This window comes from Canis lupus, chromosome 19, assembly GCF_003254725.2.
Source record: "Canis lupus dingo isolate Sandy chromosome 19, ASM325472v2, whole genome shotgun sequence".
Classification (NCBI taxonomy): domain Eukaryota; kingdom Metazoa; phylum Chordata; class Mammalia; order Carnivora; family Canidae; genus Canis; species Canis lupus.
Genome location: NC_064261.1, coordinates 18,318,106 through 18,337,679, shown reverse-complemented (window position 1 = coordinate 18,337,679; position 19,574 = coordinate 18,318,106). Strand labels below are relative to the sequence as shown.

At 38.0% G+C, this 19,574-nt stretch overlaps 1 protein-coding gene across 10 annotated transcripts in view; it reads left to right on the top strand.

Annotated features, from left to right (window-relative positions):
• The first annotated feature begins 2,154 nt into the window (after positions 1-2,154).
• Positions 2,155-19,574, top strand: part of BLTP1 (bridge-like lipid transfer protein family member 1) — a 204,520-nt gene continuing 187,100 nt past the window's right edge. For 7 of the 10 annotated variants that reach the window (XM_025420515.3, XM_049097420.1, XM_035702297.2 and 4 more), the window contains exons 1-3: positions 2,175-2,404; positions 4,903-4,979; positions 19,252-19,396. In XM_025420515.3, the coding sequence (XP_025276300.3) occupies positions 19,300-19,396 (97 nt within the window). In that variant the 5' untranslated portion in view covers positions 2,175-2,404; positions 4,903-4,979; positions 19,252-19,299. Of the gene's footprint in view, positions 2,405-4,427; positions 4,616-4,902; positions 4,980-19,251; positions 19,397-19,574 lie in introns of all 10 variants that reach the window. The other 3 variants (XM_049097419.1, XM_025420514.3, XM_049097424.1) reach the window with 3 other exon arrangements.

The following is a 19,574-nucleotide window of genomic DNA, read 5'->3' as shown; positions in this document are numbered from 1 at the left end:
TTAAGCATTCAAAAAACTTTAACATATTGAATTTGGTGGCAGTAAATTCCCTTATGCATTAAAATACAGATAGTATGCTATTTTAACATTGTTTTCAAGTTATCTGTAAAGTAGTTGTGGTTTTACTTTTTTATGTGTTGTAGTTCTGCAATTTGAGATTTTTTTTTTTAACTTGGATCTAGTATGGAGTAGTGAAAGATAATAGGTCTTGGAGTTAGACTCACTTGACTTCAAGTTCTGGTTCCATTTTCTAACTTATGTGACCTTGAGCAAGTTATTCAACTTTTCTAAACTTCCTCAACCACAACTGGTATTTACATTATGGGCCTGCTCAAGCTAAATGAACTAATCCACATTAGGCATTAGCTGGTGCCTTTTAATTCTTAAAAATTTTTTTAGTATACGTTTAGTTTTTTAAAGGATATTTCATTTTATTTTACTGTAAGACATTTTCATGGTGAAAATATCCATGTAAATAGAAAACAGCTAAATTTGGTTAAATTTGGGCAGCCCGGGTGGCTCAGCAGTTTAGTGCCGCCTTCAGCCCCGGGTGTGATCCTGGAGACCCGGGGTTGAGGTAATTTCTAGATTTCTGGAGTATTTTTACTGGGACAGTTTCCAAGTTGGTAGCTTGGCTGTGGCAAACTTGAATTCATGTGGGGTCCTGGTGCCCTACTAAGGAACAAAGACGGAGAAAGACTGCGATTCTTCCAGATTTTGAAAAAGACCATTGAAATTGATTTCTTGCAGAAGTGAGGAAATAAACTCTAAAGGGGTAATTCAAATGAGGGTGATAGGAGTGTCCTGGTAGAAGGGGGAAGTAATTAAGATAGGTGTATGTTTTTTGTTTTGTTTTTTTTTTCTTTTATCCAATCCTTTCATAACACTTCGGCCAGGGCCTCTATTTCTTCATACGCAGTAAGGGTTAATATGGTATGTCATATGTTTAACCTTTTCTGGCTTTATTTTACCTTTGATAGCACATCAATTGCTTTCAGGGTAAGAGTAAAATTCCACTTGAAAAAGTCGGGAGATATGGTAGGTTCAACTCAGGAAGTCAAACGTAGAGTCCTATTTTATTTTAAAGATTTTATTTATTCATGAGAGAGAGAGAGAGAGAGAGAGAGAGAGAGAGAGAGAGAGAGGCAGAGACTCAAGCAGAGGGAGAAGCAGGCCCCATGCACGGAGCCCGACGCGGGACTCGATCCCAGGTCTCTAGGGTCACGCCCTGGGCCGAAGGCGGCGCTAAACCGCTGAGCCACCCGGGCTGCCCCCAACTAGAGTTTTAGACGTTTAGAACTCGAGGCAGGCTACACTATACAGTAATGCTTAAGAGCATGACCTTGGAGGAAGCCTGCTTGGGGTTTCAACCCCACCCTTCCAAGTTATTTAACCTCTGTGTATCTTAGTTTTTAATGGGAAATGGGAACAGAAGGGACGTAGCACTCACCTCGCAGGGTTTGGGGAGGAGTCAACGAATCAATAAACATACAGTGCTTAGAACCACCCCTTGCCACTGCTGGCACCTCTCCGGGTGCATTTCTAGGGGCCCTACGGGCATATTGCACCTCTGTCTCAAGCAATCACAAAGCTTCCACCGACCTAAGGCTGCTTTCCACTTTCCTCTACGATCCGTGCACCACGTGCACCAGAGGTGCGCAATATACCCGAGAGAATTCTCGAACTCCAGAGAGTCGTTTGCCTTGGTTAAATAACATGGAGGGTCTTGGTCTTTAAAAATGGCGAGCATCAAACCGCTTTTCATCAGCACGGTCCTACAATCAGTCCATTCAACGTAGTTTCATTCGGTACAATCAAACTCCCGGGATTGATAAGGTCAGAAGAGCATTGCTCTCTATTCCGAGAGGGTTCACTGCGCTTCCTAGCACCGGTCAGCTTCTCCTCTCCGTTCGCGCTCTGCGGGTTGCCGCGTCCCCGCGGCTCCGGGGTCGGAAAGGCCGGGCGCGGACACTCGCTCGGCGCGATCCCGCCCCTGACCTCCGGCCCTGACCTCCGCCCCACCGCCCAGACTCCACCCTCAGCCCCGGGACGGGCGGGGAGGGGCCGGGGGGAGGGGCCGGGGGCGGGGCGGGCGCCGCAGACTCCTGGGCGGGGCCAGGCTGGCGTACCGGCGTCATGACGCAAGACGCTACCAGTTGACGCAGCCGCAGTGACGCCTGGCCCCAGCTGGGACCCCTCCCATCCCTCTCCGCCCCTCGGTGTCAGTGGCCCGGGCCCTGGGCCGCACCTGTGGCTGCCGGCCGGGGTGGAGGGCTTGGAGGGTGTGGCGCGGGCAGAGTTTCGCGGCCCGGGTCCGGCTCGGCGCTGCTGCCGCTGCCCGAGGCCTGTGGGGTCCCTCGGAGAGAGGCCTGAGCGGTTCCAGGCTGCCCCGGCGCTCGCCCAGGTGAGGGGACGGGGTCGGACTGGGCAGGGCTGGGGTGAGAGGATTCCCATCATCTCTGGAATTCAGCCGGGTCGGAGTCTCGGGGGTTTGGCGTCGTCGCTGCTGTGTGTTGCGGTGTCGACTCATTTCTCAGTGTCTTGTACGGCCCCGGGACCTGTCGACCTGGTGTCGGAGGTCAGTGGGCAGGCCTGGAAGGGCCGTCGCGGTCAGATTGTTGGGGGCGCGGACGCAGGAGCGGCCTCTGTGGACGGCGATTCAGGCGGGTGGGCGGCGCCCGCGGCTGGTGCGTGGACTCGGCGGGCGGGAAGGACAGTGCACCTGCAGGCTCTGGCTTTAGCCTTGCCAGCAGCTCTGAGCTGCCGCGCCCCCGATAACGTAGGGTCTATTGACCGAGGGCAGTGAAGCCTTTGAGCCCCCTTTCCAATCCAGGCGTGGAGTGTTTTGTATTCCGAATTGGTGCTGGCCGAGTCTGCGCTATGGAAGAGTACATTTCGTCGGAAACATTATCTTTTGGTCAGAGGAAGGTGAAGGGAAGTTGGTTTTCCGTCTGCAGAATTTTGGCTCCCACCCACTCTCCCACACCTAACTCCCCATCCCACTGGCCTTAGTTTTGTCATTGGAAAGTTAGGGACGCTTGTTTTTCTTTCTTTTTTTTTTTTTTAAGATTTTATTTATTTATTCATGATAGACATAGGGGGAGAAAGAGGCAGAGACACAGGCAGAGGGAGAAGCAGGCTCCATGCAGGGAGCCTGATGTGGGACTTGATCCCGGGACTCCAGGATCGCGCCCTGGGCCAAAGGCAGGCGCTAAACCACTGCGCCACCCAGGGATCCTGGGACGCTTGTTAAATGGAAAGAGTTCTGGTAAATTTCCGCCCTAAGGAAATAGCCTTTTAATTGTCCAAGCGTGTAAGTTTCAACTGGTTTCATGTTGCTGCTTTCACTCTTTGCATGGCATTGAAGCGGATTTATTCTAAGTTAACCATAAACATTAAATATAAAATTAGGTGAATTAACCAGAATATTTATCTTAAACAGAATTGTTGAGTGGTACATATTTCATAGGCATGTTATCTCATTTAATCATCATAACAATCCTATCATATAAGGTCTTTTATTATCATTTCATAAAGATACAGCCCTAAAAATCAACTTGTTGAAAGTCAGGAGATGTGATTTAAACCAGATAATCTGACTCCAGTTTACAGTCCCTTAATCAGTATGCCTTATCATCTCCCAAGTATCTTAAGAGTTTGCAAGGTGATTTCCATTTGATGAAAAGTGTGCTATGTGCTTGGAATAGGAAGGAAACGGAGACATGATTTTTTAAAAAGATTTTTTTATTTATGATAGAGAGAGAGAGAGGGAGGGAGGCAGAGACACAGGAGGAGGGAGAAGCAGGCTCATGCAGGGAGCCCGACGTGGGACTCCATCCCAGGACTCGATTCTGAGACTTCAGTATTGCGCCCTGGGCCAAAGGCAGGCGCTAAACCGCTGAGCCACCCAGGGATCCCCCCTGAGACATGATTCTTGCCAGCAAAGACCCAACAGTCTGAGACAACAACTTTTTTAAGGTCACAGTTTGAGTATTTTTTTAAAGATTTTATTTATTTATTTATGAGAGATACAGAGAGAGAGAGAGAGAGAAGCAGAGATACAGGCAGAGGGAGAAGCAGGCTCCTTGCAGGGAGCCCGATGTGGGCCTGGATCCCGGGACTCCAGGATCATGCCCTGGGCTGAAGGCAGGTGTTAAACCGCTGAGCCACCCAGGGATCCCCGATCCCTGAGTATATATATATATTTTTTTTACAGATTTATTTATTTGTTTATTTATTTGTTTTATTATTTATTTGTTTGTTGATTGAGAGCACACAAGGGAGCGTGCCCAGGGTGTGGGGCAGAGGAAGAGAGACAATCTCAAGCAGATTCTGAGTGCAGAGTCTGACAGGGGTCCTGATCTCATGATAATGAAATCATGACCTGATCCCAAACAGAGATGCTTTTTTTTTTTTTTTTTTTTAAGATTTTATTTATTAGAGAGGGGGAGAGAGAGAAGCAGAGGGAGAAGCAGGCTCCTCCACTCGATCCCGGGACTCCAGAATCACACCCTGGGCTGAAGGCGGCGCTAAACAGCTGAGCCACCGGGGCTGCCCCGGAGTCAGATGCTTAATGGACTGAGCCACCCAGGTGCCCCTTGAGTATGTTTTAAAGGTAGGATTTGACCTCTACAACTCTCTGACTATCCAGTCATGCTCTTTCCATGGGTATAGTGGTTTTTGAAACATTTAGAATGCTGTAGTTTGGAAACTGTGGTCTTATTCTAGATTTAGAAGTATTTCTTGTTTGGAAATTTTAAAGAAGGAAATGCAATTTTGGAGTACTATTAAAAACTTTACATGTGTGTGCGTTCACACACATGTAATCCAGTAATCTGAAATGGTGAAATGTGGTTAAGCCAGACTATCTTGTATAATTGGATAAAATGTTGTTCTTTTCAGGTTAAGATGAAACTCTGCAGGTAGACCTTCTGAAGATAAGAAGAAAAACAACATTACAGACTCTGAAAAAAATTTGGGTAAATATTTTGGCTAAATTTTAAAAAAAATCTGATTTCTATTTAAAGCTGAGATAAAGGAAATCTTTTTCTGCTTTAGTTGTGTTTTAATCTTCTTAATTGGTCAAGGAGTAGAGGTTGGGGGGGTGTATAATATGACCTGCCATTTCTTTTATATGACTTTTGAATTGTTGATACCCGACTGACAAGTCAAGTGCATAGTTTGTGTATTGGCAGGAGAAAGCCAAGGGAAACTTTGGCTTGATTCTTGATCAAGTATCAACATTTTTTCCCCCTCTTTTGCTTGTTCATTTATCTGTCCATATTATAAAGAGTTTTCGAAGAAGTGAAGAAAATTAGTTTGGTTTGTTCTTTACAGAAAACTGGGTATGATTGAACTCAAGTATATTTTTTATTATCAGTTCTATGGAAAATCATAGAAGACATGGTTAAACATGATGAAGAAATAATTCATTTCACTAATATTTATTGAGTATCATATACCTTATTTCAGGCACTATTTCAGTTTTTTTAAGTATTAGAGTAGTAGTCATCATGGCCCTGGAAAGTCTAGAGTATTTTTTCAAGGTAATATTTTTGTGAAATACCATACATTTTTTTTGAGTTTCAGATGCAAAGATATTTTTGGTTTATGTAAAAGACTTGGAAAACACTACCCATATGGTAAATATTTGTATTTATAACAAATCTTTCATAACTTTAGTTCATAAATGAAGGTACTTTAAGGTACTGTGGGAAAATAGGATTCTTATAGTCTTCATTTTAGCATACTCTTTCATGTTAAAGATAGTGATAGAATTTGAAAAATTTCATGAAAGATTAAGAAAATTAACTCTTTCATTTGAGAAAATTGCAGGCAATTTGTAAATAACATATAGAAGTGACATGGTCAAGCAACAGTCTGGGGATGAATTGAAAGAGTGATGAACTTGGCAGAGTGGTTGGTGATCATTTAGAGGTTATTGTAATAATCCAGGTGGCAAATGAGAACCAGAAGTATAGTGATGCAAATTGGAATTAAGGATGGAGATGGATTAGACAGAGGCAAAGGACATGTACTGGGTAGAACTTGGTAGGCTTGAGGGAGAGTAGAGTCAGGATAATTTCTAGTTACTGTCATGTTCAAGCACATAATTAATGTTCAATAAATATTTGAAAGATAACTCAATTTTATGATCTCTGGCTTGGGAAACCGAGTGGGGCCAATTACTATGGCAGTATAGGAAGAACAATAGATTTGGAAACCTGGTTGGAGAAGACCAGTTTGGGGCTATAGTTATGAGGCATCTGTGACTTCCAAGAAATGTCATTAGGAAGTTGTATATATGGATCTTAGTTAAGAATATCCAACTGGAAACATAAAATTTAGTTTCGTATTATAGGTGTTGGTTAAAAGCAATGGGACTGGATGAGATTACTCAGGGAAAAATAATGTAAAGTAAAAGAAGAGAAATGAGGATGGGGAACACTAATAAATCAGATGGAAGGAAAACACACCTCAAAGGAGATGAATGAAAAAAAAAAGAGATGAATGAGTAGATAAGAAAGCAGGAGAATTACAGAAGTTAGTGGGAGTACTGAGTTTGGAGAAAGGGAACAATTAAGTATCTTTGAGACATTAAATGACAGGAAAAGTATCCATTGAACATGTCAAGAAGTTGTTGACCGGAGCAAGAGCAATTATATATGTGGAGCCAGTTCACACTGGGTAAGAGATAAGAAAATTGAAATAGCTGATGTCATTTACTCTTTCAGAAAGTTTGGTTTCAAGTGGAATAGAGAGAGGATAGCTAGAGATAGGAGTTTGAGAGAGAGTTTTTTGTTTTCTAGAGGTATAGATAATATGACTTATAATCTTTATTCGCTGAGGATAAAAAAAAAACCATCAGAAATAAAATTTGAGGACAGAAGAATGAGGGAAAATAATTAATCACTGACTAAGCTGGAAAGGATGGAATATTAGGATTCAGGTCAAGGGAACTTTAGATAGACTTCTACTAAGATAGGAGGTAAGGAGGTGGTGATGGTTATAGACACAGATCTTCTTTTATAGGCGGCAGGGTAGAGGTTGCTCTAGAGTCCATTCGGAAGACTTCCAGTTAGAATAGAGAGAGGAAATGGTTCACTCATATAATTGGTAATCTTCTTGGTGTGTTATTACTGATTCCTCAACTTTTGGTAAGTTGGAGGAGAGTAGAGTGCAGTAGTTTAGCTTAACATGACAAGTATGAACCATTAGGGTAGAGATAACTTGCAGTTATCTTGCAAAATTAGTTTTATCATATTTTGTATTAGTTATCTATTGCCGAGTAACAAATTATACCTGAATCTAGTGGTCTAAAATATTTAGTATCTCAGTCTCTGTGGGTCTGGATTTGAGCATGCCTAAAAACTGGTTCCCTCTGGTCTTAGGGTCTCTCAGGAGGTTGCAGCCAAAATCTTGGCTGGGACTTTAGTTGTCTCAACTGTGGCTAAAGGATTTGCTTCCATGATGGTTCACTCACATGGCTATTGGCTGGAGGCCTCAAATCCTCAACATGTGAACCTCTCCAGGCCTTTTAAGTGTCCTAACAAGGCAGCTGATTTCCCCCTGGAATAGATGATCCAAGAGAGCAAAGAGGAAGATGTGGTGCCATTTTTGACTTACACACCATTGCTTCTGTCATGTTCTTTTAGAACCGTATCACTAAGTCCAGCCCACACTTCAAAGGAGGAATTAATTAAGTTTCGTCTCTTGTAGGGAGGAATATTAAAGAATTTTTGGATATTTAAAAACTACCATATGTCTTTTAGCAATTGTCAAGTTCTTTAGGGTCAAATAAGCTTTTTCAAAGTACATAAATATAGCCTTTATGGCCAGTTGAGAGAGAGGTTCTAGAAAAGTGGGGAGGTGGTTAAGTCAGATTTGGCTCACTTTATAAATTGGCCTTCTGTGCTGCTAATCAGTCTCTATAACTTGATGTATTACCACTTGGTTATTTAAAAAACAGTGTTGACCTCTGATTTAATGGAGGATCCTTTCAGGAGAAGAAATGCCATAGTGGGAAAAATATGTTTTTTATAGCAAAATATTAATTTTGGTAGCATTCATAGTAGCTTCTAAATGTAGAGCTGGGAGGAAGGAATTCATTTTTCATATAAAGAAACTGAGAATGAAGAGATAATTACTGAAGTCATATCTTAATTATGTTTGTGCTTAGCTTCTCAGTGCCATATTTTTCTCATCTGTAAAGTGGGGAATTGTAAATGAACAGTTATTTATGACAATTAAATGATTAAATACATATAACATGTTTAGAACAGTGTCTAGGACACAGTAAGCATTGAATAAATGTTATAGCCATTGTTATGGTAGCTGTATTTTTATCATTTTAATGGTGAATTAATACCATGGAATGAACATTTCAAAGAGAGGAGAACATTGACCAAAATGTTTAAAGTTTAAACTTTAGATTACTGATCTTATTGTACTTTGTCACATTTTATGTATATGTAAAGTATATTTCTATTCATATCCATTTTTTTCTATCCGTACTCATTTAAAATGAGAGTGTTGGTAAGTATGATGAGAGTGTGGCCAGTTTCTTTTTCCTTCTTCCCACACCCAAAGACCCTATTTTGTTGGGCCAGTAGTTTGAATTTTTTTTTAATTTTTATTTATTTATGAGAGAGAGAGAGAGAGAGAGGCAGAGACACAGGCAGAGGGAGAAGCAGGCTCCATGCACCGGGAGCCCAACGTGGGATTCGATCCCGGGTCTCCAGGATCGCGCCCTGGGCCAAAGGCAGGCGCCAAACCGCTGCGCCACCCAGGGATCCCTGAATATGTATTTGGTAGAGTTTTCTGACAGAAGTGACAGAAGGTAGAAGATAAAAGAGAAGCGTAAGGGCCAGATAGGCAAAAGGAAATAGTTTTATTACTAAAATCCTATAGAATTTTATTTTACTGGTGCTTTTTAGTGTTATGGCTTCTGGTGTATTTTTAATGAAAATGATATATTTAATTCTTAATTAAAAGAATTAAAGGAAACTTACAGAGTGTGTTCACTAGTTAGTACAAAAAGGGACGACAGAACCCCACAACCAGTATATGGGTTGTAGAAGTGGGAGGATTAAACCTTTCACTTACTAGTTACTGTTCATCTCTTTGTATTACTGACCATATCAAGGAATATGATGAAGGTAGTAATTAGTTCTAGTGGACTATTTAAAGCAGGCTATATTTAAAAATCATGGTTTCTTCTAGATTTGGAGAAGTTGAAGTCAGTTCTTTTTACCCTTTTAATAGATACATTTTCTATAGATTTTTAAAATATTTGTTTTGTTTTTGCTTTTAGTAAGTATTTAGGTAAACCAGCATAAAATTATGGCTATAGAAGTCAGGTTCCCAAAAGTGCAACATTATTGTTGAATGATATGATTTCTTAGATGTTAAAAATTCTTCCGCATATAATATAAAGAACCATTATTGTAGTGTAGCTTATGATGTTAAAAGCATGTTTAATTTGCTAATTTATAGTGTTTGAATTGTCACTCACCATTTCTTTAGCAATGGTTGCCTGGTGACTAGTGTATTTTGATATTTGATCTGCTTCTAAGAATCATGTTCACTGGTATTTGTAGAACTATGTTATTTATATTAACTTAATACTTTCTTGATTGTTATTTATGCCAATTAATTTTTTTGGTTTTAAAATTCTGTTATTAAATATATATTTTTCTCATATATTGTGAAGAAAGAAATACATTTTAGTCATTGTTTACTGGTATGCATTTTATTTTTCTTAGCTTTCACCTTTTTTTGTTCAGTTGGTTTTTTTTTTTAAGAACATTAATAATAGTAGCTTAGCTACCATTGTTGTAATGTTTCTTGTCAAGCACTGTAGTGTGAGTTTTATGTTTGCTTTGTGTTTTTAATGCTTTCAGCATCTCTTCAAGGAAGACATGGCCATGTGGAAACAGGCTCTGAGGTGCAGTAACTTGCTCAAGTTATATCCTGGCTAAGGAAGGAATTAAAGGGATGGACCGAGCTTTCCATTTCAAATTTGGCTTTAAATCCTAGTCTAGTTCCAGGATACTAGATGATTTCTGTAATTTCTGATGGAATGTTATTTTATCACTTAATTCTGTTGGGTTTTAGAGTTAGTGAATTGTGTTTGTTACACATAGAATCCTGAGACTGAAAGGGATCTGGAATAAGTCTTTCTAGGCAGAGAGGATTATATACCTGGTCTGACTTAAGAGGATAATTGTCTGTCTTGTTTGTTTAAATTAATAGAATAGGACGTTATATATTTTTGCTTGATGTGTACAAAGCTACTGCCCTGGCCAAAATTGTTAAGGAAATTAAGTTTGCTTTTGTTGCCCACCATCTCCTTTTTAAGATTTCTCCCATCTTGGGAATCTTGGGCCTTTCATGATATCCCTGGATCCTGCTTGTCAGTGAGAAAAGTCATCCGGTAAATTAATTTACACTAATAATACATGGTAATAATTAATGGTAGCTATTACTGAGGTACTTTAGTTTGCATTTTAAGAGAGAATATTGGTTAATACTCCATTTAAAGAAATGGGTGGTAAAATTTTAGGCTTTTGTATCCTGATGAGTAAAATATTTTAGGCAGGGGGGCTTTTCAAATCACTGTATACTTATTTTAAGTGAGATGTTTCATTATAGTAGGTATGTCTATTTTCTGTACTTATTGATGTAGCATCATGGAGTTGGAAGGAACATCACATTTCAGGCCACTTACCTTTAGATTGGTGAGTGGTCATTGTTCTAAATGAGTAGCTCAAATGTTCTACTCATTCTTGAAACTTACTTTGAATAAAAATTTTGTGATCTGGTTTATGTTTTGCTTTTGTTTGGGGATGTCAATATGCCATAGTAGAGATGAGCAGTCTGTTTAGATAGTGTTTTTATTTACTGAGACATTTGGGTCAATTACATGGCTTCTTAACTGCAAGGAGGATGTAAATGACTTTGAAATTGGCAACTTTGTTACATATAAGCAGAAACCAAACAGCTGAAAAACATAATTATATATTCTGAAACACTTAATGTAGATTAGTAAAATTGGGCCCAAGGGCAGATAACGTAAAAATATGTAAGGTGCATACCTCATAGAATTTCTAGTATAGGGTATGGCTATGTTCTAATAGATGGTTAATTTTACCTGATGATGAAGAGAATATCGTTGTTGATGAAGTTCAAAGGGAAACTGTAAAGTTGATTTTCCAACTCTTAAAACCCATGTAATTTCTTTTATAGAAAAGAACTGTAATTAATTCCAAATAACTTTAATATAATGATCTGAAGATATGTGAACACATTTTATCCAAAGATTTGTGACTTCATTGTTGTATGAGATATTTGAGAATGATTAAATTTTTTTCACATTTTTGTTGTATTTGAAATTGGGTTATTAAAAAGTTGAATATCCTTTTCTTAAACTCAAGCAAATAAAAACCAGATTTTCTTGAGACTGAAAAGATCATTTAGGAATCTCTTTGGCCCTAGGTACATTGTGAATACTCATTTTTGGCAATAGTTTATAATTATGTACTTTTTATAATGATACATTTATTTCATTCATTTCTGAAACAAGTATTGAGAGACTGCTGTATATAGGAACTTGGTTGGGTATGGCACTTAAATGAGTAGGGCAAACTCATCTTTAAGAACAGCTGTCTAGTTGGGGGGGGGACAGACTTCTGAAGTGATAATTATGATATGATAACTGGGAAGATACAGACAGTGATTAAAACAGCCTTTCTTTAGCATTTTCTGTATTGCCAGACATCCTACTAAAGATTATTATAAATATTCCAAATCTTAAACTTAATACTCAAGTCCTTAGCTGTTTTGTAGAATCTTTAAGCTCAATAAATATTTATTGAATGGACAAACAAAAAAAATAACCCTACATTATAATGCAACTGTCTTAAGTATGTTGCTCCAAAAAATCAGAATCAAATATATACTTTCCTATGACAGTTCCAGAGAAAGCTCTGGCTCTTTATAACTAAGTCTTCTCACATCGTAGGTAATATGTATTTTTTAAAGATTTTATTTATTTACTCATGAGAGACACAAAGAGAGGCAGAGGAAGAAGCAGGCTCCCTGTGGGGAGCCTGATGTGGGACTTGATTCTGGAACCCCAGGATCATGCCCTGAGCCGAAGGCAGACACTCAACCACTGAGCCACCCAGGTGTCCTTCATAGGTAATATTATATAGACATATTGCAGTTTAAGCCTGGTATAGGAAAACCTTTTTTTTTTTTTCTGAAATCCTATGTCAAATTATGGGGCGATCTCTCTCTCATAGGAGTCATGTAGCCCTGGAAGAAAGTTAACCAGTGCAGTGAGGTTTTCTTGAGAAGCTGTGGGCAGGTACACAGATCATCCAGTTTCCCCCACTCCTCTTTTCTAAGGTAATCAAGTAATTGTTGCTGAGGTAGGGTGGAGTTGGGTGACTTGGGGTAAGCTGTGGTGATGAAGGCCCTCTCATCCATATTTCCTTTCACCTACCACCCTAGGGCCATTCTTCTGACAGCTGTTATGAACACAAATTAAAGACTAAGAAAAATAGAAAAATAGAAGAGGAGTAGAAACTGTAGAAGTAATGGGATTAGAACCAAAAAACGGGAGTAGTAAAAAATCAAAGAAAAAATGAATGAAATAGAAGTTTTAGATAAATATGAATTTGAGTTTTTCAAAAATATATAGAAGCCACCAGATTCTCTCATCTTTCTGTCTCCAAATCTCCCCATATGTGGGTCTTTCCTTTCTCTTTCTTCCTGTTCAGATGAAGGAAATGTTTCTTTCTGTCAAACCCTGTTTCAAAACCCAGCATATATATGCCTTGAATTAAAGCAAACTTTCAAAAAATATTAAGTATTTAATACTGTGTCCTTTAAATTGTATGATTTCATGATCTCTTTATTTTTAAAAACATTTTATTCATGAGAGACAGAGAGTGAGAGGCAGAGACATAGGCAGAGGGAGAGAAGTAGGCTCCTCAGAGAGCCAATGTGGGACTCAATCCCAGGACTCCGGGATCACACCCTGAGCTGAGGGCAGATGCTCAACCCCTGAGCCACCCACGTGTCTCATGATCTCTTTAAAGTACAGAATCTTTTTTCATGTAATAGAAAACTGTCCTCACATTTATAGGACCGATAACAAAAAAAAAGGGGCCTTAGTTTGGGTTTCCTCAGAAAAAGCTGGGTAAGCTTTCAAGTACAGATAGTTTATTTGGGAAGTGATCACAGGAAACACTGGTAGCAGGATGGGGAAGTAAGAAAGGAAAGGGACTGAAGTCAATAAAGGTTATTCCTAGCAGTTACCACTGTGGGCATTGGAGCTCACGCTCTCGGAGACCAAATAAAATATGTCTCAGGGTTACTCCAAACTAAGAGCAAGGAAGCTGTAGGTGTATATCCAACACTTTCCTAGCCATCATTAACATAAACTGGCATTTCTAGCTTGTCCTAATTATAAGCTGAGGTGTTTCTGCAGTCAAAAAGCAGTCTTCAGTAAGATGTTATAGGTGTTCAAAGTGAGCAATCTTGTGTGTAGAGGTGAATGCCCATATGAATAAGACACCAAAGCATTGGTTGCCATTACAAAAATTTATACAGTGTGTTATTTCTACGTGCTAGATGCTATTCTCAATGCTTTACATGTACAAATTAATCAATTCTCACTATTCAGTTCTGTGATGTAGAAGGTATAAGAAGTGTTCTTGTTTTATAGATGAGTGAATAGAGCACAGAGAGGTTAAATAACTTGACTCTGGTCACTCAGCTACAGTGTTAGAACTGTTCTTTTTTTTTTTTTTAAGATTTTTTATTTATTCGTGAGACACACACAGAGAGAGAGAGAGAGAGAGAGAGAGATTCAGAGACACAGACAGAGGGAGAAGCAGACTCCATGCAGGGAGCCCGATGTGGGACTTGATCCCAGGACTCTAGGATCACACCCTGTGCCGAAGGCAGGCTTAAAGCACTGAGCCACCCAGGCGTCCCATGAACTGTTAGTTCTAATTTAGATAGGCTAGTACAGAATCTGTGTTCTTAATCCATATAATCCAGAACAATGCAGTCTGAAGCAGGATTTTTTTTTTTAAAGTAGGCTTAACGCAGGGCTTGAACTCAAATTCATGAACCTGAGATCAAGATCTGAGCTGAGACCAAGAGTTGGATGCTTAATCAACTGAGTCACCCAGGTGCCCCCCCCCAACTTTTTTTTTTGGCGGGGGGGACTTTAAAATTTTATGATGTATGTATTTGGGAGAAACAGAGAGAGGGAGCTTATGAATGGGGGTGGGAGGAGAAGAGGTTGAGGGACAAACAGACTCTCTGCTGAGCATAGAGCCCAATATGGGGCTCATCTCAGGACCCAGAGATCATGACCTGAGCCAAAATGAAGAGTCAGACATTAACTGATTGAGCTACTCAGGTGCTCCGTTTTTAGAGCTCTTTTGATGCTGTCTTTCTTTAATAACTGCCTCTTCCTTGTCCCTTGCCCAATCTCTTCCTTATAGTGTTCTTTACCTCCTTCCTTGATGCAGCTTTTCTGCTGGCCCTTTCCAGAACAGTACAGCTATTCTCCCTTCCGTTCTTACCCTCAAGGTTATCAAATCAAATAATTCTTGCAAAGGTGTTAACTGATCTTTCTGATGTCATGATGAAATTTGTTATTGCTCAGTATTTGCATTTTAATTTTTTAAAGACACAAGTGAGAACTGAAGAAAGACATGATGGTAGAATGACAGATGCCAGAGTTGTTATTTTTGGGTTTGGAGATCTATTTGTAAGGAGAGACCATGAGATATGTGCTTGATTAAGAAAAGCCTCTTTCTAACCTGTTATTTCCTGTCTTCCAGCCACCACGCTCCCTTTTTCTTTTTAAATTATGGAAGTATTATATGCCAATTGTAAAACATTTAAGCAATACCTAAGTATCAAGAGTAAAAGTGAACATTCTGCTTCACTGATTCTTTTCCTTCCCCTGAAATCTTTGCCACTACTCTCTCTATAGGTAACCATTCATGGAATTGCTAGTGTTTATGCAAATTTAAAAAAATGTGTACACACACATACTTTATATTTGTGCATACATATACATATATGTGTATATATAGGGTATATACATGTAACATATATATAATGGATAGTCTTTTTTCTTTTAAACATAAATGCAATACTATACATTTTGTTTCTCACCTTGCTTTTTCCCTGCTAACATTGCATATATTCTGGACATTTCTGTGTATCAGCCCATATAGAGAACTATCTCAGTCTTTTAGAAAGGTTCCATGCATCTTATTTCCCAGGAAAGTATACCATAATTTATTTAACTATTTTCCTATTAGTCGACCTCTTTTCAAATTTCCCAGTGTACTTATATAATGCTGCAGTAATTATTCTTGAAAAACATCCTTTTGTGCCTGAGTGTTTATAAGAGAGTCCTAGAACTGATATGTCCAATTTAAAGTGTACACATTTTTATAGTATCTGATAAATTATTTTTCCCAAAGATAGTTTATGCCTATCAACTATGTATGAATGCCCATTCTCCCATATTTTTGCCAATATAGTTGTTTGCAGTCTTTCTTATTTTCACTTAATATGACTACTGGGTGGCAAATGGGGATTATCTCCAATTGCTAGTGATAGTATCTTCTTCTGTAAATTGACTATATATTTTGCTGATTTTCCTATCATATTATTTGTATTTTTTGTTGTGATTTATAGAATGGCTTCCATTTTTGAAGGACCAAATTAAGTTTTGGAATTCTATCTCTGTAAGTGTTAATGCAAGTATTAGGTGTTTGATAATTTTATTTTCTTTATGCTAGTGAGACAGAAAATTGAACGTAGTATTTGAAAAGATTTTATAGGTAATTCATTTTGAAAAGTAATTTTTTGGAAAGGTATTTCCTAAAATGGCATAGTAGTGGTAGTGCTAAATTAGGAACTTTAAGTCTCTGGTTTGTGCTATTTTTGCTTGAACTATTTCACATTTTCATGCTTTTCTTTGTACGTTGCTAAAAGAATAACCGTCAAAATTTCTGTTCTAATGTGGACAGTTTTGAAGTGAATATAATGGATTCAGGAAAAATGAAGAGAATATAGATGAATTATGGAAATACTGAGAGAGCTTGTGTTGAAACATGTAGATCAATGTTACTATCTTATGTGCTGGATAAAAATACCATTTAAAATGATGTGATACTTGAAAACAATGGCTATGTTCAAAGGCACCATCACAGGTATTGTGGATACAAAGGTGAATAAAACAATTCTTATTGGTCATAATCTATTGGTAGAGAGAATCAAGATAGATTAGGTTCAGATTGTGCATCTTTGGCAGGCATTTAGAAGTGAGGCTGTGTTCCTCTATTACGATGGTAGCTATATTTGTGGTGAGCATAGCATAATGCATGGAGAAGTTGAGCACTGTGTTGTATACCTGAAATGAATGTAACATTGTATGTCAACTGTAATCAAAAAAATTTTAAGAAGGAGTGCACAATTCAGATTTATCTTAATATTGATGGTGTCTGATCACTTAACTAAATTTCACAAAGTTCCTCCTTCATCATTAATAATTTTGATGGGAGTTATTTTGAGTAGGAGAATCTTGTTACTTATCAAAATTTAATTGATTATATTGATATGGATTCATAGGTTCTTTTTATTAAATGGGTTGTAATCTATTACTATTATTTATTTTGATGCTTAAATTGCCCCAGATTTTTCCAGTGGAAGCCTCTTCAAGCTGATTTCTGTGTCCTTTTGACAAGTTCCCATCATTCTTCAGGTATTTCTTTACCTTCTGGAAAACAAGGCTCATCTTGAGTTTCCTTGACCTACTTGTGGAATTAGTCATTTCTTCAAGGAGCCCTGTTTCCTTTTGATAGAAAATGGTTTTTAGAAGCAAAGTTTTCTACTCATTTTAATTGTGGTGTTGCTGCTTTCAGACCTTTTAATGAGCATATGTACATACATACATATACACATTTATAGCCATATTTATTTGTATACTTATATTGAAAACTATACTTTTAAGTTTTTATCAAACACCACAGAATTAATTCTAATTTTCTTCATCTATATCCTCCAACAGTGAGAAAACAGGCTTTCAATATCCTTAATATATTTACTTAATTAATCCTCTCCCCCATACCCTGCAAGGGCTATTTCCTAGATGTGTACCCTCCTTATCCTTCTCCCACATCAACACACTACTCCAGATTGCCCTTTTGCATGGAAGCCTTATTTATCTCTTTGGAGTTTGATGCCTGGAGTCTGATGTCTTCCTCTTGGGTTCTGTCACCCTGCATCAGGCAACCTCCCTGCTCAGGCTCCAACTGCTTAAGCTGGTCTCACATAGTTATAACATTTTTTTCTTGTGATGGGAACTTTTAAGATCTATTCTCTTAGCAACTTTCAAATATATAATACAGTATTATTAACTTATAGTCACCATGATGTACATTGTATCTCTAGAACTTACTATCTTACAGCTGGAAGTTTGTACCTTTTTACCACCTTTGCTTATCCCCCCCCCCCCCAGACTGTTCACTATGAGAACATTTTTTACTCATTTTCTAAACTGTAGGGGAAAAAGGTAATTGAAAAATGAAAACATTTAAATTTTTTTTCTAGTTCTTTCAGCCTTAGATTTTCCTATCACTATTACTAATAAACCTTTTGCTGTTGAGCTTTTCCTTTTTTTAAAAGAGATGTTTAATTTGCCTCTGAATTGCTGACATTTTAACAATTTAGAAATATGAAACATTTTAATCTGGCAATGTTGTCTAATCCAATTTTAAAGTTGTTTTGTTATCACTGAAGATAAGTCTCTGGTGAGTAAATAGAAAACATTTTTAGGAAGTTAACAAGTCAGCTGTTCTGAATTTCAGCTAGAAAGTTGTTCTCATATATTCTTCTTGTTTTGAAATCTCTTTTTCTAGTTTTCTATAAAATCACCTGTGCTATTTGGCCTTAAATGATCATTAACTGTGTAGCTCACTTTGTCATTAAAGCTAGTTTTTTGTTTTTGTTGTTGTAAATGTTGTTATTTTCTGATTTATCATAAGATAATTTTGTTATAGGTAAGTTGGGTTAGTCATATTAATACTGTATTAACATGAGGGATAATTTTTAACAGGCGGATAGTTTTCTTGTTTCTCAGATCATAAAATAAGAACTTTTATTCCTCACTTTTTACTCATTGTCAATTCATGTAACTCGTTCTCAATACATCTAAATATCCATACTTATCTTGCTGAAATGTGTGTATATACACATACATTCTTCACATGTTGGGTCACAATTTGACATGTGTTTATTGTAATCCATCCTGATAGGAGGACATCTGCTTACTGTCCAAACTCTACTCAGTGTGAATCCAAAGTAGGAAGATTGTAATAGATTACAACCCATTTAATAAAAAACAGAGCTGATGGAGGTTAAGAAGGATTAATATAAGTTAATTTATAAATACAACATTTAATGGCAGCTTTTGAGACAAATGCAGATGAATTTGTCTAATATAGATCATTAATACTTCCTTCTTATTGTTGAGATAAATATCTTTTTTTTTTTAAAAGATTTTATTTATTTATTCATGATAGTCACACAGAGAGAGAGAAAGAGAGAGGCAGAGACACAGGCAGAGGGAGAAGCAGGCTCCATGCAGGGAGCCCAACGTGGGATTCAATCCCGGGTCTCCAGGATCGCGTCCTGGGCCAAAGGCAGGCGCCAAACCGCTGCACCACCCAGGGATCCCCGAGATAAATATCTTTGATTAGATTTAGTGATTATGTCCCTCATATTTGGAGCCAGATGGTAACTGAACCCAAATCTATTCATTCTTAGGATGGTGAAATCAGGACATTAAAAATGTGATACATTGCCATATATATATATATATATATTTTTTTTTTTTTTTTAAGATTTATTTATTTATTCATGAGAGACACAGTGAGAGAGAGAGAGGCAGAGACATAGGCAGAGGGGGAAGCAGGGTCCTCACAGGGAGCCCGATCATTGTCTTATATTTTCTATAGAAATGTGGACATGCAAAAAGAAAAGAAAAAAAGAAAAAAGAAAAAAGAAATGTGGACATGCTTTGTTGCATGTATATTTGTTGCAAAATATTTGTTTATTTTTCATTCTTAATGAACTGGAATGGGGTTTAATGAACTTTTACTTTTATTAAATCCACCTTTTTCTCCCCTTACTTGATTTCCCTTGCAGTTTAATAAATCTTAGGCCTTTAGAGGCTGGTCTGAAAAAACTTCAGTAATGGATCAGAGGAAGAATGAGAGTATTGTTCCTAGTATCACTCAATTAGAAGATTTTCTTACAGAACACAATTCCAATGTTGTTTGGCTCCTTGTTGGTAAGTAGAATATATTTTCATGTACTTTATGGGTTTTTTTGTGTGTGAATTAACAGCTGCCAAATTTTAAGCAGTAGTTAGCTGAAGTTGAAATGCTTACAATATCATTGGTTTATTTTTTGGAAAAAAGATTTTAATCTATGTTTCTATGACAATTTGCTCTGGCAAGTGCTCTTTT